At 39.7% G+C, this 23,659-nt stretch overlaps 2 protein-coding genes and 1 long non-coding RNA gene across 8 annotated transcripts in view; 1 reads left to right on the top strand and 2 right to left on the bottom strand.

Moving 5' to 3' along the window:
• Positions 1-1,756: 1,756 nt before the first annotated feature.
• MBL2 (mannose binding lectin 2) lies at positions 1,757-12,687 on the bottom strand. 6 transcript variants are annotated; one of them, XM_060769039.2, is made up of 7 exons: positions 12,257-12,410; positions 8,921-9,107; positions 8,037-8,140; positions 7,732-7,924; positions 7,356-7,481; positions 5,909-5,992; positions 1,757-3,463 (listed from the first exon to the last, which is right to left on the bottom strand). In XM_060769039.2, the coding sequence occupies exons 4-7, from the start codon at positions 7,913-7,915 to the stop codon at positions 3,087-3,089; spliced, it is 771 nt and encodes a 256-aa protein (XP_060625022.2). In that variant the 5' UTR covers positions 7,916-7,924; positions 8,037-8,140; positions 8,921-9,107; positions 12,257-12,410; the 3' UTR covers positions 1,757-3,086. The 6 variants fall into 6 exon arrangements, with proteins under 6 accessions (XP_060625022.2, XP_060625020.2, XP_060625021.2 ...); XM_060769037.2 differs by lacking the exons at positions 8,037-8,140; positions 12,257-12,410 and adding an exon at positions 12,542-12,684; XM_060769038.2 differs by lacking the exon at positions 8,037-8,140 and having other exon boundaries at positions 8,961-9,107; positions 12,257-12,408.
• LOC137096748 (uncharacterized) lies at positions 7,856-9,019 on the top strand. Its single transcript, XR_010909712.1, has 2 exons — positions 7,856-7,941; positions 8,119-9,019. It is a non-coding gene; the product is annotated as an uncharacterized lncRNA (long non-coding RNA).
• Positions 12,688-14,350: 1,663 nt separating the features above from the next.
• Positions 14,351-23,659, bottom strand: part of LOC132771266 (uncharacterized) — a 54,885-nt gene continuing 45,576 nt past the window's right edge. The window contains exons 7-9 of the mRNA XM_067466252.1: positions 22,218-22,334; positions 20,816-20,896; positions 14,351-18,620 (exon numbers count right to left, since the gene is read on the bottom strand). Coding sequence (XP_067322353.1) covers positions 18,247-18,620; positions 20,816-20,896; positions 22,218-22,334 — 572 coding nt within the window. The 3' untranslated portion in view covers positions 14,351-18,246. The remainder of the gene's footprint in view (positions 18,621-20,815; positions 20,897-22,217; positions 22,335-23,659) is intronic.

The following is a 23,659-nucleotide window of genomic DNA, read 5'->3' as shown; positions in this document are numbered from 1 at the left end:
GATAATCCTGGCAGGTTTATGCTTGGTTCGTTTGGTGCAGGCTTTCAAAATCAATTGCTTCTGTATGTTTTTTGTAAAAAAGTGTTATTAAACAGTTGACTTCCACTGATTCTGAGCTATTGGATGTAATTATTAAAAGTCTTATGGTAATGTTGATTGCTGTGGAGTTAAAGTGCTGCATTGTAGTAACCTACACCAATTGGATGCATCTAAAGGATCTTTCTTCGGAGAATGTTGTTTTCTGGAATGGCAATCATTTTTGCTAGCTTATAATCAGATAACTTATATGGTTTTCACTTTAGGCACACATCCAGTGGGGAAAGAGATTGTCATTGCCTGTTTTTGTTGAGAGATGAGAAAATATAATGCATGTGCCTGGCAACTATTGTTTTAGTCAAAGAGATGTAGAGCTGAATGTGAATAAAGAATGCCAGGGCTGTGATTTTCAGTGTACAAGTCAAGCATAATCCTTTCTGCATGCATTTTAGCAAGTTAGGTGCTCTTGTCCCGCCTGTTACTTACACTGTTTGCTCTTGATTCCTACATCCATTCACAAACATTGGTTGGAAAATAAAGCACAAAAGATTAAGCATTTTTGTACAAGGAATGCTAATACAAAATCCCTTATTTGTAAATGAAAATATTATTGTCCTTCATGATTTATCGCACCTCTGTCAACTTCATTCATTCCTTTCAAAAGTAACACAGTAATGTCCACAGGCACATGCGTAAATGCTCTGAATATTTCAAACTTAGTTAGAGGCTTGGCTGAGAATTGTGTAAGACTTTTAATACACCTGTTTGTGCCTCTTTAATATGTGTAACTCAATGCCACACAACTGCATTCAGCTCCCCAAGATCTTTCTGACTTCTCTTTTGTGGAGAAACTTCTCTTTAATAATTAGACACAAGTCCTAGTACTTGAACTAAACAAAAAATATTTATTTAAAGATAACTCAGGTTCACACAAACTGGACGGTTACACAGTATTTTCTTGTTGGTGCCACAGTTAGCTCTTAGTCTTTATAGGAACATGAAATTGTTACTATTAACCTTTAAGAATTGCTTTTATTGGTGGCAGTGGTGTGATAATAAGATAAAATCCCTCCTGCCACATGACGGATCTGATTTCGCCTCAACCCCCTTAGTAAAAGCTATCAGAAATTGGAATTTTTAAATTTAATTTTAATTTTTTTTGTCGTGTCAGAAACTGCAAGTTGCTTCTGGTGTGAGAGAATTGGCCATCTGCAAGAAATTGGAATGATAGTAGGGCTTTGCACAATATTTTGGTGTCCCAAATTCCAGGGATTTGGGGGATTCAGCTGTCAAATGCATGGCACTGGCAGTGAGCAGCCTTGGCTGATATAGAACACAGCACATGGATCTTTTTGACTAATGGGGAGGAGTGGCATTCTTCTTGAGCGGTGTGTAGCAGCCTTGTAAATCAGGCAAGCTGTGGCTCCTCCTTTCCTTTCTTTCTCAGCAGTCTCCTCCATCCCTTCCTGAAGGCTCCCCTGCTCCAGCACCCGCTTGAGACAAATGATCACTTTCCTAGCAGCACTTTATGTGATGTGGGTACTGAAGGAGCCTGTGTTCCCTCCTAAGACATGATGGGAGTTGAGATTTCTCTCTGTATGTTTCACTTTTTTCTCAGCCAATCAGAGATCTGGTTGACTATGTCCATTCTCCTCCCCTTTTGTGGCATGTGTTTGAGGCTTCATTTCCCAGAACCCCGTCGTGTTTTTTTTATAAAAAAAAATGTTATGGTTAAAAACTTTTAAAATTTCCCAAAAATCAGTGCACTGGTGAAACATTTTGATAAGCTTGCAGTTATAAATATTGCCTATAAGTGAGACAGGTTTCATGTTTATAGGCCTAATGACAAAGAAATGAATCTCTAATGTTTTCCCATTGGTGCCAATGGACCGAATCTTGCTGGCATGCAAACAGAAACCCCTTCTGAATTTGGGGAGTACCCTGAAAAAGAATGGGGGGATGGGGAAGGAGCCAAAAACTGGGCACCAAAAATGGCACAGGGTTTTCCCAAATTGCACACCCTTAAGTGCGATAGAAATCTCAGATGGAATGCATAACCAGCAAGTACTAAACAGATTCCTTCCTTGTGCAGTGTTTCCTTACAAATCTAATAGCTGCACCCAGAACAGAATTTAAATATATATGGAACACTGTAGGTACTGTAGCAAACACATATTTATATGGTACTACAATGTGAAAACTATCAAATGGTTGCAATGGGATGGGGCAGGCCATTCATATGCAACAGGGTTGCAGTTATATCAGAATAAGATGATGTTCAGATTCATAAAATTCCAGCTTTCATTTTTGAAAAATTACATCTGCCTGGAGAGCACCCCCCCCCCCCCCTTTTTACAGAAGTGATAAACAATGATTAGGCATATTGAGGAAGCTAAATTGTTTTCCACAATTAAAACATATTAGAAAAATATTTACATTCAGTCAAACAGATCTTTGGTTCATTTTGCATTTGACAAGCCACATCTAGATATTATATCTGGAATTTTACTAATTGAACCTAGAGTATGACGGTAGTCATGTACTCTACTATAAGTTGAAGGTGGACTGATAGGAAAATCTGATGTATATATTCTTCCCTATCTCAGTTTAATACAAGTATTTTGTGGTTTTCTGCAATGTTTCAATATTCCAAAAATTTAACCAACAAAAAACAAAAGCTTTTGAAAAACAAACATATTCCTCTTTTCATATGATTTTAACACTGTAAAAATCATCTTCTTTCAAGTAGGGATGGGTAAATCTGTGAGTTTCATTTATTCGTGTATTCAGATTTTGCACATTTACATGTATCTGACTTTTCAATGAACTGAAATGGATTCTCACCAATCTTTAATTGAGACAGAAAATCTACCATTTGCACATTCTTCAGTAGTGCAATTTTGTGACTTTTGGTATTTTCCAACAAAAAATAAAGCTCAGCAAAACCCCATCTGTAGTCTTGATCTCAGAGTAAAAAGTTAATTTCATTTACTAGATGTTCCCAACAACTAGTTTGTGTGCCTCCAGAGTTAGAATTCTTTGTAAATAGATTAAACTTCACAAAATATTGGTGATTTATGTTCACAATTAAAATCATTCCATAACTGATTGTCTAGCACTATAACACAATCTTCATTATTATTGTAATCATTGGGCTCCCCTGACTTCCAGTTGGTATAACGTAGAGATGCTCCACTCAGATCTACAAATGTGCCCTCCGTTTGGATATCATTTATTCCAAGGAAAGCATACTTGTAATTCTTCTTCACCATTTCTGTCAAGGCTCTGTTTTCAGCCTCATTCTTTGGGCTGGCAAGTTTTCCACCTGCACTGGCACACAGATCCCTCCCCTTGAAGAAAGTGTCTTGCTGGCCAGTTGAAACAAAGATTTTCTCACCAACGCTCACTGCCCCCTGCCACAAAAGACCTACAATGTTGAAAAAGTATGAAAACAATTTTCAGAAAACACAGTCATCAGTCCACAATATTCAGTAATACGATTCTGTTAAACACCTTTTACAACTATATGTTCAAAAGACAAAAAGTTGCCAATAAGGCTTGTGCATTTTGGCTGAACCTCAATCCATTTTTGCTGGCCGGATACTGGTAGACACCAGTATCCATGTTTATGCACCTTCCCAAAACAGGCACACAGCCAGATAACTGTTTTCGGACTACAGTGGCAATGGGCAAGATTCCTAGGCTCCCCTTTCCATCATTTATAGGGCTAATGGAATGAAAATCAGCACATTTGGAGGACACATCTACCACTGTTAGCTCACCAAGTTTCATGAAATTTGGGTCATCTCCTGATTTTTAGAATTTTTTTCCTTTTTAGAAATAAAATCTCCTTTAAAAAGTTCCCCAAAAGGCCCCATCCTGTAACTTGAAGAGCAGCAGCAAGCAGAGAGAGCATAGATATATAGAGAGTAGAATTGTGCATTTGATGCAGAAATACCCTTGATTTGCATCTAGTTTGGATGTTTAGAAATTTTGAAACAAGTTCTGACATGCCCCCCCCCCCCCAATATTAAGAATTTGAATCAAAAGGAGCCTTCAATTCTTAAGTCACGGATATGTTCAGATGTAGCTGTGATGGAGCTAAAATTCACAGGGCAACCAATGAGAGGCGAAGCCAAACGTATTGGCATGCTTCTCCAGCCAATCAGGCCTGATGGAGGAGAGAGGGGAGGCAGAGGTGGAGATAGCTAAAAATGTTGTTTCTGTGGATGAATTTCTTTTTGTCATGTCAGGAGCGACTTGAAAAACTACAAGTCGCTTCTGGTGTGAGAGAATTGGCCATCTGCAAGGATGTTGGCCAGGGGATGCCCAGATGATTTGATGTTTTTATCATCCTTGTGGGAGGCTTCTCTAGTGCCCCCGCATGAGGAGATGGAGTTGATAGAGGGAGCTCATCCGTGTCTCCCCTGATTCGAACCTGTGACCTGTCGGTCTTCAGTCCTGCCGGCACAGGGGTTTAATGTGGATGAATGAAACATTATGAAATTTAATAGGCTAAGAGTGGAAAGTGTGTTCTATCATTGTAGCAAGTTTCACCCCAATAGCTTTAAACTGAGGGAGATAGGAGCATCTGAAATTTCCCCATTTATAGTAATTTCAGCCATATGCCAGCACAAAACTACTTTTCCCAGAATGCATTGGATTACATTAGAATCATTAGAATCATGTAGCATTAGAATCAATCTAAAATTGACAGTGCAACCAAGCCCTGCTGAGAGGCAAAGCCAAACCTGTTGACATGCCTCTCAGCCAATCAGAGAGGGAGGGAAAAGCGGAGATCGCTCTTGTAGGTTTTTTTAAAATGTTGTTTTTAAAAACCTCGAAAACTCCCAAAAATTCTGTGGACAAGTGAAAAGGGGAGGAGGAGCCATGATTGGATGCTATGTGATCCCATTACAGATGGGAGACTATGTCGGCTGGGTCCTTGCCGTTATGGTCTCCCAAAGAAGCTGAAGAAGCTGAAGGAAACAGCTAAAAATGCATCCACGGTCAAGCCTATTGCCAATGTGTTTAAAAAAATCATCTTGGATGGATTATGTTGTATACATTTTGTTCTCTTTTGCATTTCAAGTTGTAGTTCCTACTAGTCCTATCCTCCCCTCCACCGTAGTATTGCTCAGAAGAGCAGCATGCATACTGACTCAGTAAGAATATTACAATGTACATAATGGAATGACATAAAGCTAATACAAATTTTAGTGGATATCCATGAGAGCATAGTGTTTGAACTCCCATCCCTGCATCAAATATGTCAGTCCTTCTTTCTGTACTGTGGGTAATGTGCAGTTTCCTTGACATCAGTTTATCACAGAAAGAACTGGAATTGTAAGAAATTTGGACTTGAAGAATGTTCCCTTCGCATGCATTCACAATAGCAAGGTAGGTACACGTATGTAGTGAACAATCTCAAATGATAGATAGGTGGCTCAGTGGCCATTTTCAGCAGGTCTGAATCTTCCCCTGGGCCATCCAAAAATTTAAAAAACAAACATTTTTTTTCAAAAAAAGAAAGAAAGAAGGTTTAGCCACAAAATGCTCTCTAAGGTGCATATAGGAAGCTGAATGGGCATGTAACTGAACCTGTGGGCATTTTTTCATCACGTATATGTGTGTGGGGGTGTGTGTACTATTTCCTCTGAGGTTCTGCAAGTTTCCTAGTAGTTTGCAGAAGATCTATGCAATTGAACTCACAAGAAAAACAGCAATAGAAATCTGGGATTATGCTAAGAACATAATACAAGAGGTATTTCCACCATGATAACTTCAATATCAACCTATTACTCTCACACATGTGCATGCTTTCAAAATGAAACTAAAAACAAAGCACAAAAAAAGTCATGTTCCATCTTACGCTTTCTGGATTTTCTAAGGTCTTCCTGAAGAGTCCGGGTAATCTGTTCTAAAGCTGCAACTTGTCTTTGAATCGCATCAAGAGCTAAGTGATAAAAGGGAGATGGGAGAGGAATATAGATCAGCCTAAACATTTCTATTTAGTATAAATTACTATAGGTCATCCACACTGACACTGGTCCATTGCAATATGCTGGATCTGTAATATGCTGACTTAATTATTTATCTTTAGATGAAAATTATCTTTTATTTATCTTTAGATGACTTCAGAGCAAGTTACATGGGTTCCTTAAATAATGCTGACACTGACCATATTGAGGCATGGGGTACATCTGCCCTGAAAAATTAATGCAGTTTGACCCTAATTGTAGTTTGACCCTAATTGTATTTAATCTTAGGAGTTGTAATTTGGTGAGGCACCAGACCTTTTTGGAAGAGAAAGTTAAAGACCATGTAAAACTGCAGCTTCCATGATTTCATAGCACTGAAGTTAATTCTTCAGCGTAGATGCACCCATGCTTAGCTCCTACATCATGTGCCTTTATACCATATGGCCAGGGGCGGCTAAACCCAAAGTAAGCATTCGCAGTATAGTTGATTTTGCCCAGGGGCGCTCTTGGGGGAAAATAGACCTTGACATATGCGAGTTGTTGTTACTGGGATGTATAGTTCACCTAAAATCAAAGAGCATTCTGAACTCCACCAATGATGGAATTGAACCAAATATGGCACACAGAACTCCTATGATGAACAGAAAATATATATCAATGATTGGTTGGGGGGGGGGGGGCACCAAAATACTGTTTGCTTACCATTGAAAATTACCTAGGGCCACCTCTGCATATGGCACATTGGAAGAGAGTATCTCCTGGTTGGATTGCCTTCTGGCCAGATTAGGTCCCTTTGCGTATGATTACCTATATATTTTGTTGAAGCCAAGTGTGAATCTTTAGCCAGGTTCACAAGGAAATTGCTATGTGTATGAACTGCCCCTTCATATTAATGTCAACACTCATCCCTGTTTCAGAGGGGGCTCAAGTGCTACCTGAAATTTTGGAATTAGGATGAACTAACCATAATGAGGAACTCGTTGACACAAACATTTCCTCATGTGAACCCATTGAAAAACATTTGTGCCCTCCAAAGCATGGGGGGAGCATAAAATATATTACCTGGGCCTACTGTTTGAAAATAGCGCTATGGAAGAAGAATTATTCAAATAGTGTCAAATAGTCTCTCATTGCCAAAAGGGAGGAATGTCTTGTGTTCTGGATGGTTCTAAGCATTGATAGAGCACTAAGGTTTTGAAACAAGAGCAAACAAGCTGTTTAGGATGCTTTAGATTGAAAAAAAATGGGAAGACAGAAGGAGTGCTCAGTTTGTTGGGACAGGGTTATTTATGTTTGCTGTCACACCCAAATATAGCCATGAAAGAATATGTTTCTTACCAGCAGCATCTCCTTTTTGTCCTTTCTGGCCTGGGATCCCTTTAATTCCTGGGATTCCTGGAGTTCCTGGTAATCCAGGAGGCCCAGCTTTCCCAGGAGGACCCTGTGGTCCTCTCACTGAATCTCCTAATGCAAATAAAAGATCACTTTAATGTTAGTAGTTCCCAATGATAACATATAGCAACAGAGAAGCCATCAATTTAACTCTTTCTTATACTTCTTTTATGTGACTTACTCTTCCTCTGGTATGTTGCATATAGAATATTCAACAAGTAGGAAGCAAATGTGATTTTTCCAGTTTCATTGCAAACTTCTGTTGTTGCTTCTATAAAACAGTGCTTACAATTGTACTGTAACATGACCACTTTTGCAATACCTGGGTCTCCCTTCTCTCCTTTTATGCCATCTTTCCCATCTCTTCCAGGTAAACCATTGAGTCCTGGGTTGCCACATGCCATCATGGTGCATGAGTTTGGTTCACATCTGCTTGATTCAGAAACTGCAGACAATGTCAGTGAGGATCCCAGAACTAGGCATCCAAGAAGCTTGAGAACATACATTGCTAACACCTTAGAAAGAGAACAGGGTAAGAGGAGATTATTATCTATTACCAGTTTAAAAAATAGCTATGACCATTATAGAACTATTTACACAAGTTAGGGAGGATTGTATTTCACTTACAGAGTCTATTTGTCCACTATTTGTTGGTTACATCAATCCATTATATTAGTCAAATAAGCCCTGTTCCTCATTGACATTACAGGGAAAGCATTGTCCTTGACCTACTGCACAACAGAATGAATGTGAATAGGACAATTACCAAGATGTCCAAGTTTTAGATTTTTAAATACACTATATTTCTTGGTTTGTATACATACCAAATCTGAAAGCTTTTTGGAAATGAACTACTTCAAGTGAAGTTTCAGTGACTCATTCAGGTATTTTGTATTATATGTGTCCTGTCTGACTACTTTCTGGGCATTCTAGGACTAACAATAATGCACCCTTCTGTCTCATAGAAATGTGTATTGAGTCAAGAGTATTGATTTCACATCTAGCATCTTTAAGGCATTCCCATAGTTTCTTTCAAACCCAAGAAGCTAGAAATTTAAGAGTTCATCACATTTCACATAAGCCATAAGTCATCACATTCTTTGATGTCCAAGAACGAAGACTTCTGGTAGCATGGAGGTGTGAAGACAACTCATGAACTTGCTACTCAGAGACTGTGTGCAAGGTAAATTATTCAGCCAAGTACAGGGACTTTTTCTTTCTGGTCTAAGAGAGAATCAGAGGGGCTTTACACAGATTCATCTAGTTTCTGCATTTCTGCATTTATGACCTATAGCTCCCAATTTGAGGAGTAAACACAGAAATGAGTGAAGACTGGAGAGGCATCCAAGGCTACTACCTTGCTGCCTGTTTTGACAAAAACGTCAACTGTCTTTTTGTTTCTTTTTCAAAGTAAGGTTTCTCTTACAGTCCGTGGACTAGCTAAATCGTAAAGTTCAAAGACTAAAGATACAGACCTTTGATAAGGTAAAGTGAGTAGAAATTTAACTTACCTGGCAAGAAGAGATGAAGATTTGAAGAGACGAGACTTACCGATGCTCTCAAAGCAGGACACGAGGCAGGGTCAAGGGGGAGAAGAGAGGAGATAGAAACCAACTGAACTTTTACTGCCTTACTTCCTCCCTCCCTCCCTCTTGGCTGGTCTGAACTTCAGGCGTCAAGCATTAAGTTTTGGAGCAACTGTGAACAAGATAGTGATTTATTGGTTTATTGGTTTATTACATTAGTCTCAGTTAGGATATCTACCCAGATTGAGGAAATTGGAGAAAGCATAATTATAAAATCATACTGAATGGACAGTATGATTTTATATATCACCTAACATCATTAAATTATTGAACACTATCTAACACCATCAAATAAAAATATAAACTGCTATGAACTGATCAGACTAGGAGACTTCAATGCAGTGGCAGAACAAAATATAGATGGAAAATTCATGCATAAAAACAAAACAAAGGAAGAGAACTCTGACAAAGTTTTTGGAAGTTGACAAATGATCTAGATCAGTGGTTCTCAACCTATGGGCCATGGCCCAGCAGTGAGCTGTAAGAACGAAAATCCAATCCACTAACCTTATTCCCTTTTATTTTATTTTATTTATTTCTGTTCCTTTCCACACAGCTGACCAGCCCCGCACCTTTTGGTACTAATGTTGGAGAGTGGTCCCTGTTTAAGTGGGTCCTGGTCAAAAAAATGTTGGGAACCACTAATCTAGATCATATAGACATATGGCAAATTCATCATGGATCCAAAAAAGGACTTTACATTCCTATCAGACAGACACAATTGACTGCCAAGAATTGATATAATCTGGGACACAAAAAGCCTTACTACACAACAGATCTGGCCGTAGTGGTCCACACTCTTGTTACATCTCGAATAGATTACTGCAACACACTCTATGTGGGGTTGCCTTTGAAGACTGTTCGGAAACTTCAATTAGTCCAGTAGGCGTCGGCCAGATTACTCACCAGAGTGTCATACAGGGAACATACCACCCCTCTGTTATGTCAGCTCCGCTGGTTGCCGATCCAGTTCCGAGCACAATTCAAAGTGCTGGTTTTGACCTACAAAACCCTATACGGCTCCGGCCCAGCGTACCTGTCCGAACGCATCTCCTTCTATGTACCGCCGAGTTTAAGATCTTATGGGGAGGCCCTGCTCTCGGCCCCACCTCGATCACAAGTGAGATTGGTGGGGACGAGGAGTAGGGCCTTCTCGGTGGTGTCCCCTTGCCTGTGGAATTCACTTCCCGGGGAAATCAGATCATCGAGATCCCTCCTCTCTTTCAGAAAGAAACTAAAAACATGGATATGGGACCAGGCCTTTGGGTAATCTGGCAGATAGACAAAGGACAATGACGACTAGAATTGATATGATTTGACAATGTGGAATGAATTTATGGATTCTGAGCTGGCGAACGTTGAACATTAGATTGGTTTTATTGATTGTTTTAACTGTTTTAAGTGTTTTATAATTGCTTTTGATACATGTTTTATTTTATTGTTGTTGGCATCGAATTGTGCCTTTTGTAAGCCGCCCTGAGTCCCCCCTCGGGGGTTGAGAAGGGTGGGGTAGAAATGTGTGAAATAAATAAATAAATAAAATATGAAACTTTGTATTCCACCCAAGGATGGTGTCAGACTATGTCTCCATTTCAATTAAACTAAAAGGACAAGACAGACAATGAATATAGAGGCTTAATGACAATTTACTCAAGAAAGAAGAAATCTTAAAGAAATGTGAAAACTATATTTAGGATTTCTACAATTAAACACAACTCTCTGAATGTCACCATATACATTCTGGAATATGGCAAAGTTTTATAAGGGGTAAATTAATACAACTCAATGTAATAAAAAAAGAAAATAAACTGGGTCAAACTGCACAAAATTCAACTGAAAATTAAAGAAAAGGAACTTGAACATAATAAACAACCAAAAGATAAAATACTAGGTAAAGAACTGAAATTATTAAGAATTCAAGAATTCATCCACTTAGTTTTGGGAAGTGTTTTAAGTTTTTGCCAATAACATTTAAAAAATCCAAAAAAAGGGAGAGAGGGAGGTATCTCCTGGATTTTCTCCACAGTGACTGAACAGGAGTAGGGCATAATTCCTGCCAAGTTTCAGAAAGATCAATTCATCCACTGATAATTAGGAATTTCTTAATTTTTCTCTCTCTCATTCTGAAAGGAGGAGACAACTTGTAGGGAAAAAACAGGGAATTCTGGATCTTGAAGTCCAGGACAATAGAGAGGAAATTCAGCTTGTGTTTGGCTGAGGCTGATCATGTGATGCCCATCAACCTGCTGCTTCTTTAAGTATGGAAAAAGAAGCCATCAGAGTATAAACAAAGCTAATGAACTTTTTCCGGAATTCTGTGTGTGTTCTATTTTGCCCTTCCAGTGTTTTGTTTTGGCAGTTTGTATCCACAAATCTCTGAATTTTGCCACAATCAGAATTGACTGCTGGAAATTTGCACACACCGAGTCATTATCATTATAAAAGCGGACAAGTAAATTCTCTGGTGAGATATAAAGGTTGAAGCAGGTATCAACGAGCATGGAAACTAACTTTTTGAACATGCAGATCTTTCAAATTTGTGATTCTTTTTCTCTTCTCAAGGTAGATTTTGCCCTTCTTAAATGGAAATTATGCAGGGATTCTAACCCAGATCCATAACAGCATAACTATGCCTCGGGTTTTGCAATGTAACCATCTCTGCTTTCAATAATTGTAATGGGGTTGCTGTGAGTTTTTTGGGCTGTATGTCCGTGTTTCAGTAGCATTCTCTCTTGACCTTACACCTGCATCTATGACAAGCATCCTCAGAGGATTTTTCAGGGGTCAGGGGAGAATGCTGCAAATGTCAGGAGAGAATGCTACTGGAAAATGGCCATACAGCCTGAAAAACTCACAGCAATCCAGTGATTCTGGCCATAAAAGCCTTTGACAACACAATAATTGTAATGCTCACCTAATGCCCCTTCTACACTGCCTTATATCTCAGGATTGGATTATCTACTTTAAAATAGATTATATGTGTCTACACTGCCAGATAAGCTGGGATAACAAGATAATCTGGAATCAGTTCCTGAGATATAGGACAGTGTGGAAGGGGCCTTAGTGTGCAAGTTCTAGCTTGATCTGTGCCACAGCACAAATTGAGGGTGGCTTCAAATTCATTATAGTGTCTGTGTAGAAGCACCCAAAGAAAACATGATTACAGTTCATTCAGCTGCATCAAGAGCATGGAGGAAGACCAACTGAATAAAGCAACCACTAAAGGTGGGGGAAATTAAGGTGTAAAGCAGCATTACTTACCAGCTCAATCCAGTTTCAAATAAAATAATTCATTTGATGTGAAAAAAATACAAAGGTGGGAACAAAGAGCAGATTTATCTTCTCTTCAGAATGCTGAGAAAAAACAGGGTAAGGAAAAACCCTCTACACAGGTAAGCATGTTTACTTAATCCCCATGCTTGCACAAATCTATGGATTGCAAAATGGGGCTTTCTATTTCACCATTTATTAGCATGGACTGTGGTGTTTTATGATAAGCTCGTTGCCTATTGACTTACTAGATAACAAGAATACATTTAAAGTTACCTTTTCAGATCACCTCTCCAAAGTTGTTTCTTTCCATCTTGTGGCATTTTATGAATGACAGTCATACAAAAATCCGCAAGACTTGGTACTTTTGAACCATTATCAGGCCTATTATAGTACACATGACTTAACTTCTGGTACGTTCTCTAGGGTGACCTTATAATTCTAATGTCTAGTGAGGTTGAGAAATCTTTAAAACAGGAGGATGGGGGAAAAGAGTAAATATCAGGAAGAATAGAGTTTGTATGCATAGTTGCTCAAACAATACCAAGTTCCCAGAAGGAAGGAAGAGGTGAGTCACATTTGACCTCTCCAAACAGTTAAACAGAGTTCTGAATTGAGGCCACAAAAAGTGGACCATTTTTGGGAGACACTTTGTTCTCTATCAGGTACATACATATTTCTGTGGGATTTCCCCCCCTTGCTGTTACCTCTTGAAAAACCTGACTGATTGGTGTTACTCCAAATGTTAAAGATCCTGTTGTAGTACAGCATGATAGTAACGTTCCTACTACTGGTAGAAGGGAGAAGAGGGCTGCGCAGGTGTTGGAGGAGCAGCAGCAGCGAAAGCGGATTAGAGACATATTCATGGCTCCAACTGATTCCGAGTCCTTCGAGGGTTTCTCAGATTGTGAAATGGGGGAAGGAGAGGAAAGCAGGGGAGTTAAGTGGGCTACTCAAGAATCAGATGAGGAGATCCAAAGGAAGCGTCTTTCAAGACTTAGGTCTTCCCAAGTGTTCCCAGATTGCCATTCCTCTGCAAACCCCTCAAAGTCATCACTGGATGTAGGCTGAGTACAGATGCCCCTAATCTCCTGCATCACTCCCATCACTCCTTTGAAAACCCACAAAGTCTTCATCTTCTGTTGGAGACTTTGTGGGTTTTCAAAGGAGTAATGGGACTGGGAGTGACGATGGGGAGGAGGATGCTTTAGACTGGATCCGTAGCAGGAGATTAGGGGCATCTGTACTCGGCCTACATCCAGTGATGACATTGAGGGGTTTGCAGAGGAATGGCAATCTGGGAACACTTGGGAAGACCTAAGTCTTGAAAGACACTGACAAAGGTGGAGAGATGGGCATCAGTGCTCAGCTGCAGGGAATGGGGCAGCTGAAAGTGATGATGAAAGGGTGGGGAGCAGTTCATCCTCTGGTGAGGAGTTATAGGATATAAGTTGGTTTGAATTCAATGGGTCTTTGCAGAAGGCAAAGTGTCTTATTGGGTTTGGATCTTTGTTACTGTCATTACTCTCAAGTTTGGGCCCTTGGACTACAGATCTCCGTGTTTCCGTGACTTCTGGCTGAAACTCCGTAAGTGTTGACTTCAACCTCCCCTTTGACTCTGGACTGTGTTTTGATGATGACTTTGCTTTTTGGACTGCTTCATCTCATTTTGGATGTGCCTGGACTTTGGACTGCTTTTGGACTTTGATTTTGCATGCTCCCACCTTGTTTTCTTGTGCTTTTTGGACCTTTCAAGTGGATTGCTGTAACTTTTTGTTATCCCAGATTATACTCTGGTATAATCCAGATTATTTTTAAATTGGGTTTTTTGCTTAGCAGTTGCTATAGACTCTTAGTTTGTGCTAGAGGCACCGAGTTAAGTGTCTCTAAGCCTTTTTGTGTTTAATAAACCTTTGTTTGGACCTTTTATACTGTGTTTGTCATTCTTGAGGCTTCTGGGTCTTGACAGATCCACTCTCATTTTACATTGCTAGAATGTGCTTTTTAAAAAAAGCCTACAGTGTTTTATAAAATCAGATATAATAGCTTCTTTTTAGTTTTAACCATCACAAATGAACTCTAGAATAATTTTAGACCATTTATTGTTGTTAAAATTGTTATTATACAAACATGATACAATTTCCAAAAAACAATTTTCTTTGTCCAGATTGTTTTTGAGAAGTGTCTTTATTAAACTCATCATTAACAAAACATTGCAGTTAAAAGTCATTTGGAACATTGAGATCTTGACATCTTTCCAATTAATTAGCCCTCCGTTGGAAGAGAAGGTCCAACAACTTGTATCTACTTTCCACCCTAGTGTTTCTCAACCTTTGGTCTTCCAGGTGTTTTGGACTTCAGCTCCCAGAAATCCCAGGAGCTTATCAGCTGTTAGGAATTATGGAAGCTGAAGTCCAAATATCTGGAGGAGCAGAGTTCGAGAAACATTGCTCCAGCCTGTTAGGGAGTATGAGCTTTTTGGACACAGCAGAGCAGACAGTTATGGAAGATAAAAATACAATGAACATTTCAGAGGAATGGATCAGGTCGCAATGATGCCAGAAATTTGGAGTGGAATATCTAGGTTTGCTAACTGTGGATGGCATGAATCAGGAACCAGGAATCTCACCATTTGGAAGGCAAATGACAAAGACCTTTATTCAATTTGTGCAAAAGGAACACTCATATAGCATGGATGCTCAAAAGGTATAAGCGTAAAAGCATAATCGTAACCAAACATTATTATACTCAAGAATTCTCTTGCATTAACATTACTACATTTAGAAATTCCCTCCCTTTCCCCTGACTGGCCAGTGCCGAGAAGCCAGCCGGCATTCCCCAGGTCTCCAATTGGTGAGGAGGTGGGTCTTGGTCAGTGCCAAGAAGGTTGTGGGGATGGAGGCCATTTCTAGTTCATCTGAACTTCTTTTCTTGGGAAGCTGCAGTTCCCATGGAGGTTGAATTATGTCTTCTTTTTATTAGGGGTAGGGTTGGGAGTCCTCAATAACACCAAGTGCAAGAGGATGACATTTGGAGGACACACAGAAGTAGAAGGACTAGGGATCATTTTTTGAGCTTGAAACTACAGATTTGAATAGAAGCACTCTCTACTAGCAGTGATGATAAGGAATAGCAAGAAGAAAAGCAACAGTGTCTGTCCTCAGGAAATGTGCAGGTGGCACAAGGAATGGCCACTGCCAAGGGGACATATGGTGGTGTTAGGGGGCTCCCTGCTGAGTGCAACAGAAGTGATTTGTAAGCCTGATAGGATGACTTCAAAGTTTTGCTATCTTGCTAAGTGGAAAGAAATCTGTGATGTAACAAAGTGGGTGACAAGGCTTGTTAAGCCAACTGACCTTAGGTTTTGTTCAATATGAGAATCAATCACATTATAAGGTATAGCCTTCAGCATATCACGAGGGATTACATGGCTCTGAGTAGGAAACTAAATGGCCTCAATATACAAATTATCTTTTCATTTTTGCTCCCAGTTGAAGAATATGGCATAGGTAGAGAAAGAAGAATAGTGTATCAGTGGTTCTCAACCTGGGGTCCCCAGATGTAAACTGGCTGGGATTTCTGGGGGTTGTAGGCCAAAAACATCTGGGGACCCCAGGTTGAGAATCATTGGTGTAGATGAACAACTGTCTCAACAGATAGTGCTGCTAGTAATGAGTTTTAGCTTCTTGGACCATGGTATGTACTTTCATGAGGATGGTTGTCTGGCAAGATATGGGTAACATTTCTCAACAGTTGGCAGGAATTTTTTTTGTTGATAAGACACTCACAAATATGACTGGAAGGGCTTGAAAATGAAATTTGTGGGGAAAGGAGTCATTATTCTTGAAGACGGGAGTTCACCAAGTGTTGGAGATAATAGCCTAATGGTTATAGAGAGAACTGGATAAAATATACAACTCACATGTGAGATAGAAAAGCTACTTAAATAAGCAGCTAGGGGAAAATGGCCCATGGGGTCTCTAGTCCAGTGGTTCTCAGTGTACTCCATGGAGACTTTGGGGCTCTGTGAAGCATTCTCAGGCACTCCACCTCCCCTCTAATATTTCCCTCCTCTTTCTTGATCCTCCCCCTCCCTTTCCCCCCAAAGTCTTTTTTTCCTTGCTAAAAGTTGGCCTTTGGGGTTGCTCTTTATTGCTGCTGCTGCTGCTGCTGTTGTTGTTATTATTTACTACTACTACTATTGTTACTACTACAAAGGCTGGATGGCCATCAGTTGAGGTACTTTGATTTTTTTTCCTGCATGGAGAAGGGGATTGAACTGGATAGCCCCTGGGGTCTTCCACTGAAATACTGTTACATTTATGTTGGTTAAAATTGTTCTTCATTTTAAATACTGTATTATTCTTTCTTTCCTTTTTCTTTGCACCACAACAAGATATGTGCAATGTGCGTAAGAATGTGTTCATGTTTTAATTTCAATTAGTTCACACAAACACTGTGTATCTGCCACTGACCTGGCCTATCTGTCAAATTTTAAAAACACAATGTGTCAAAAGGTTTGTCCATGCCTGTGATACACACACACACACACACACACACACACACTCACTCTAGCTTGGAGACCCGGCAATGCCCTGGTTACTTGAGAAAGGCATTGTTTGTTTTGGGAAGTTTGGTAATATCTCTGGTGGCTACAAGATGAATTACAATTTATTTATTTATTTATTTATTTATTTATTTATTTGCTTCATTTATATACCGCTCTTCTCAGCCCTCAGGCGACTCAGAGCGGTTAACAACCGGTTACAACAAGACGATACAAAATCAGTAATCAATTAAAACAGTAATATCAACTAATTAACACCAGAATCAATACAACAGTACAGCAATATAACAATCCATCACGTCTCATCAATAGAATCAGCATCCAATCTCGTTGTCCATTATTCCATTCCAATAATCACTCAATTGTACTGCTTAGTTGAAAGCCTGTTCGAAGAGCCAGGTCTTCACACTCTTCCGGAATGCCAGTAAGGAGGGGGCTGATCTAATGTCTGTAGGAAGGGCGTTCCACAGCCGAGGGGCCACTACTGAGAAGGCCCTGTCTCTCATCCCTGCCAGGCGTGCTTGTGAAGCCGGCGGGACCGAGAGCAGGGCCTCCCCAGACGATCTTAACGTCCTAACTGGTTCATAGGAGGAGATGCGTTCGGACAGATAGGTCGGGCCAGAACCGTTTAGGGCTTTAAAAGCTAAAGCTAGCACTTTGAATTGTGCAAGCCAGCACTTTGAATTGTACAATCCCATGTGGGTGGGTCATTTCCCCCCAAATCCCATTCTCTGTGGCAAGTGTGGTCCAGATCTATTGTTGATTGAGTTCACAGTTCTCTCTATATGTACTACAACTCCTCTAAATCATGGTGAATTCTTCCCAAACCTCTTGTTCAGTTGCTGATCAATTCCTGTTTGCTGTGTGCCATAGGAGTGAGTAGGAAAGGTTCAAGTGAGAAAATTTCTGAAGAATAGGTGAATGCTCCCAGTAGACTAGACTGAATGTTGTCCCTGACTTTTTTTTAAAGGGGGGTGAGGAGATGATCCTATAAAATGGATAAAATATTAGTGCCCAGCCAGCCTGTTATCAGTACTGGGAAAGATTCCAGAGCAAATTATTAAACAGACAATCTGTACTGATTTAGAATGGAATGCCTTGATTACTAAATATGTGTTTCTCAAAATCTAAGCTATATAGAAAACTATTTTGAGACAATGCTGCTTCTAGTGGATTTCTGCAATATGGAATTGAATATGTCATCTCCACCCATAAAGAATAAGTTGTCAGTTTAGTTTTTCAGCACTCCACACTCAAGTTAAAATCATATAGATTTTATTCAGAAATAAATCTATTTAATTGATCAGTTAGTTCCTAAATCTTAGTCAGATGGTTGATCAACGGTATAGTTCAATTGGCTGAAAGTTGTAAATAAAATATATTAAATGCTGTGATCCTTGGAATGACTTCTGACTTAATATTCACAAATTATTAGTTTTTCAAGACTACAAGGGATGTCATTCCATTGTCCAGTTCCAAAAATTTCTACACAATCCTCCCCACCGGCATCATTTGGTTCATTTGTATTCCAATTTGCAAAACCTATTGTTTCTCCATCTGGATACTTAAACGTGCCCTCTGTTTGAATATCATTTATTCCCAGTAGTGCATTCATATTATGTGAATTCACTATTTCCCGCAAAGCACCATTTTCAACAGCATTCCTTGGAGAAGCAAGTACACCACCAGTCTCCGCACATTTGGATTGTGCAATTTCATATGTACCATTGGAACCATCAGCTCGAAATGTTTTCTCACCAACTATTATGCCATTAGGAACATGCTGAACTAAAAAGAAACAGATATGTCACACATTTTATCATATACCTCCAATCCTCCAACCCCATGTGAGGGAGCAGCACCAAATTAAGTTATAAGACCCCAAATATCACCCATCTGTCCGAAAATCACCATGATCACATTTGGTTTTGGTGAGACCCTTGGCACTTCCACTATTCCAGGTTTTGAATATTATTATTTATTTACTGTATTTATATAGTGCCTTTCTCACCCCTAGGGGGACTCAAGGCGGTTTACCACATACTAATGGCAAAAATTCAATGCCAACATACAGTACACAAAGAAATCATAACTAATTACTGCATATAACTATGTAAAACCAATTAAAAACCATTAAACTTAAGGCATACATAAAATTTAAACATTCAAACAAGCATAATTATGCAGAATTAGGCACATGTGTGTGTGTTTTTACACTGAATCATGGACTTTGTTGTCTGTACTTATTCAATACATTACATTATGTAACACAATTATTGTTCCTGGGTTGTAAAGGTCATTTCCTAATTAGTTCTATCATAAAACATGAAAAATGCAGCACATTTTCCTGTAGTTTACCTGTCTGAACGGATTCTCCCCTATGAACCATCAAGGTTGTTAAGATCTTCTGGAGGGGCCCTGCTCTCAGTCCCACCACCCTCGCAATCACGTCTGGTGGGGAAGAGGGACAGGGCTTTTTCGGTGGTGGTCCTCGGCTCTGGAACTTTCTCCCACTGGAGATTAGAACTGCCCCTTCTCTCCTGACTTTTAGAAGGCTGGTGAAAACATGGCTTTGGAATTTAGCATTTGATGAGTAAGTCAATAACTCTTGACCACACGGACGGATGGTGATGAATTGTGATTTCATTCTGACGACTTGGCCTGATGTAATTATATGATTGCATTTTAATGTATTTTATGTATTAGTGTTTTATGAGGTGTGATGTTTTACATTATTGTTTATGAATCTTTTGTTGTGAACCGGCCTGAGCCCCTCTTCGGAGGTCGAGAAGACTGGGTTATAAAAGCGCTAAATAAATAAATAAATAAATAAATAGTTTTTCAATGAAGAGCTGATCGAGCCTCAACCAATTTAACACTTTGTGGTAGTCATAAAAACGACGTTTCTGGAGCATAACAACTACTTTCAAAGAAAGTACCACACAATTAAATGGGAAATAATACTTTCAAACCAGGAACAGAAAATTCTTTCAAATTTTGTTACATAGTGTAATTTTGCCAGTTTCCTGTAAAATATAGCATACAGCACATGATATTCATAGGCAGCCTCTATGGTGCCTTTAGGATACTGAGGCCATACTGCTGTACAATATTAGGGATGTGCAAATCTTCACGAAGTCGGGTTGGGGGGGGGGGCACCCATGCAAAAACTTAAGAATTAAAAATCACCCAATACTTTTTTGTTTGGATACTGAAAAGCTAGGAAGTCAGTTTCATTTTCAGTGTGAGCGAGGTGAGTCCAAAAAGGCTGCCATTCTTTTTAAAATTAAGAAGAGATAGGCCATGAGGAGAGAAAGCAGCAGGGCAGAACAAAGCTGAGTTAGCTGGGAAAGAGACAGAATGAGCACAGAATTCTGGGAAATGTAGTTTTGGAAGGCGAGGAGCCCTATGGCAGAGAATTCAAAGACCCAGAATTCTGGTCAACATCAGAAAGCCCTAATTAGGATGGGAATAAATTTGTCCCTCCCATAGCTGTGAAATGTGGGAGAAAGGAGCCCCTGAAGTTTCCCCGATTATAGTAATTATGTTCAATTACTATAATGAAATAATAACAAAATTTCATTACTCGTGTTATAGTAATTTTCCCTAACTGTATAAACAGTTTAGAAACAAAACACTAGCACCCCCAGTTTTTTCTATATTTTAATTTTATTAGTATATAAAATGAGTCAGTATGATTATGATACATTTATAATACAGTAGATATATAGTTTCCTTTAATATCTACTGTACATTCCACTCTTGTTTATATTTCTATTATTCACCTTAGTGCTCCCTCCCCTGTTTTGTAAGGGCTTTTGAACTATTTTTTGGATCGCACATCCCTAAAAAAGCACAGTCAGAATGCTACTGTATTCGGCATTGCTCTTCTAGTATAGTATAAATTACAGAGTGAAAATTTTAATTGTAGTAGAATAGAGTAGAGTAGAGTTCATCTGTCACAGCGATATGTAGCAATTCACCTTTCTCTTTTTTGATATCTTCTTTCAGAATCTTCATTTCCATTTGTAAATCTTTTACCTGTGTTTCAAGCAGCTCCAGCTCTGAAAAAGAATTTTGTTACTTGTGTAACATTTGCTGAGGTGAAAATAAATCTTATATTAAATGTGCATGCAGCTTTGTGTACTAAGAGAATAGCACTTTCAGTCTTGGTTAATCTGGACTCAGATTGTGGCATAACTGGAGGAGCGGGCAAAGCTTGGAAAGGTGTTTCAAAATTACATAAACCACAGTCACCTAATCCATATGAACAGTGGCCATACTCACAGAGGAATCCTGGGAACCATAGTTCAAAGTTGTAATTTTTCTAAGTATTAGCACATTGGTACCTGACCTCCAGTTCTCCGTCAGGTCTCAGATGTCCAGACAGTGGCCATCACTGCTGTCTACTCTTGGTGAACTTTAATCAAGGACACTTGGTATCCCAAGTAGTGCACCCCTAATATAACATAATCCTTGACCCTTTTAGCAGATTGATTCCTAGACCCAGCTCCACAGAGTTGCTTAGCATGTTCCACTTCTACCCATGAACTCTGCCATGGCTCAAAATGGCAGGGGAAGCAGAAATAACTTGTTCTTGTGGCCTATCTGAATCTGCACCTACAATGACAGCTTAATGTTTTGTTCCCCCTATAACTATTATTTATTTATTTATTTATTTAGACCATTTCTACCCCGCCCTTCTCACCCTCGAGGGGGAACGCAGCGCGGCTAACACAGGCAACCATTCAATGCCAACAGTATCAAAACAACAATATAAAACAGCAATATAAAATCCATTACATAACAATTAAGCAGTGATATTAATTAAAATTACATAACCACATAGAACATATCACAGAATCACAGGTCATAAAGCCATTTCCAATTTTCAAACAATCCTATTGTCCAAGTTCAGTGCCTAAAGTGCTATTGTGCCCAAAACCACGTCTTTAGTTTTTTCCTAAATGTAAGTAAGGAAGGAGGACGCAGATCTAATCTCGCTGGGGAGCGAATTCCATAAGCGGGGTTCATCATCGAGAAGGCCCTGTCCCTCGTCCCCACCAGACGTGTTTGAGACGCTGGTGGGACCGAGAGCAGGGCCTCCCCAGTAGATCTTAAACTACCAATTGAGGTCTTGGAAAAAATGCACTGTTCTTCTTTGCTCTGAAAGGGAACCTGCTGTTTGATACCAAATGTCAACTCAACCCCCCCCCCATGTGCCCTATTTCCCATATTTTGAATATATCTCAAAAAAGAACTTATTTCATCATGTCACCAAGTCTACTTTAGACCCATATCATCTCAAGACTCACCATCAGTGCATTCTATTCTTTCATTTACATTTAAAGCTGGGAGGGTGACTAATAAATCTGGGTCACTTACCTGAATTATCACAACTTCCAGTTGATCCTTTTTCTCCTTTTTCTCCTATGGGTCCAAGATCTCCTTTCTGTGCAGGAGGCCCAACTTTCCCTGGTGGACCCTGGATCCCTCGCAATCCTGGTCATTCCATTAATTGAATAAGGGATTCAAGCAGACAAAAGAGTATGATTAAAGGAACAGTTTTTTTGGCATCAGAAAAACACTTAATTGTCACATTACATAGTTGGGAGAAATAGGCTTTGATAGACTGCATTTTGAAAGAGAGAAGTTCTGACTGTTCATTTTACATAAGGGACATAAGTAAAATGTCCCCACCACCACCACCCCCAGAAAGGAAAGGACAGTTCAGATGATGGCTGCTGAGTGAAGGCTAAGGAAGGGCATTATATGTTTGCAGACAACTCCTTATCTCTGTTAAAAAGGGAAAACGTGACTCCACATGGCTCACAGAGAAAAGTCTCCATATCAGTGGGTGTGTGTGTGTATGCATACATGAAAACATAGCAGGTTTCAATGAAGATTGTAAAAGAGTTGGATGCTATTCCTAAATCATTTTTGCACATTGGACGGCTCCTTCAAAGCCAGCCAAATCCCAGAACAGAGTCACCACCCAGTGACATGGGAGCTACCAGATGCCAAAGCATGGTGTAAGCGGAAAAGAAAATCTCAAATCTTTCCTCCAACATCCTGTTGATAAAGACACCAGGCAGGAAGCATGGAAACAGCTTACTAAGGCAATTGTGTTTTATATTATTTGGTTCTGAAATAATGCTATTGAGAAGTATTTAGCAACACTATTTTGCTTTTTTGTGGAAGTGGTGAAAATAACTAAGATGTCACGCTATCTTTGTTCCCCTTACCTCCTGGATGCCTTCTTTTAAGGACAGTTGTGGTGGCCATATCTTACCCATCTAGAGCCAAAACAGTTTATAGCCTTTATCTTTTGTTTGTTTGTTTTCCTCTCTTAGGCAGCATGGCACTGCACCCCCAACTCCAATAGCATGTGATCTTTGAAAGGTTCCTGCTATTTTTCTCCCTTGATTCCCATGCTTAGAGTGCCTTCACAGAACACAAATTATATTTGTGTGTGAACCTACTCACTTTATAGCTTTCATAATTCTCCACTCAATTGTTTCCCACGATGTATTTGACATCACCTTTTAGGACCCCTTCACATGGCCCTTTTGGTCATGTCATTACGCCAGCAATCCTCAGTGAAAAGGAAAGGGTGTGGGGTGGCTTGTGACAGCCTGTGTGCCCACCCTCCTCCCATCATCACATGAAGGGAACAGGAGAGGGTGCTTGGCACCCTTTCCCTCCCCTCATCAGATGGCAAAAAGGGTGACAATGCGCATTGCCCTACCATCCTTTTGGCCATCACACGGGAATTTGAGGGGGAAAGTGTGGGAGCTCTATCAGAGCAACCTGAACAACCCTTTCCT

This window comes from Anolis sagrei, chromosome 3 (genome assembly GCF_037176765.1).
Source record: "Anolis sagrei isolate rAnoSag1 chromosome 3, rAnoSag1.mat, whole genome shotgun sequence".
NCBI lineage: Eukaryota > Metazoa > Chordata > Lepidosauria > Squamata > Dactyloidae > Anolis > Anolis sagrei.
The sequence above is the reverse complement of the archived record's forward strand: the minus strand, read 5'-3'. Positions and strand labels throughout refer to the sequence as shown.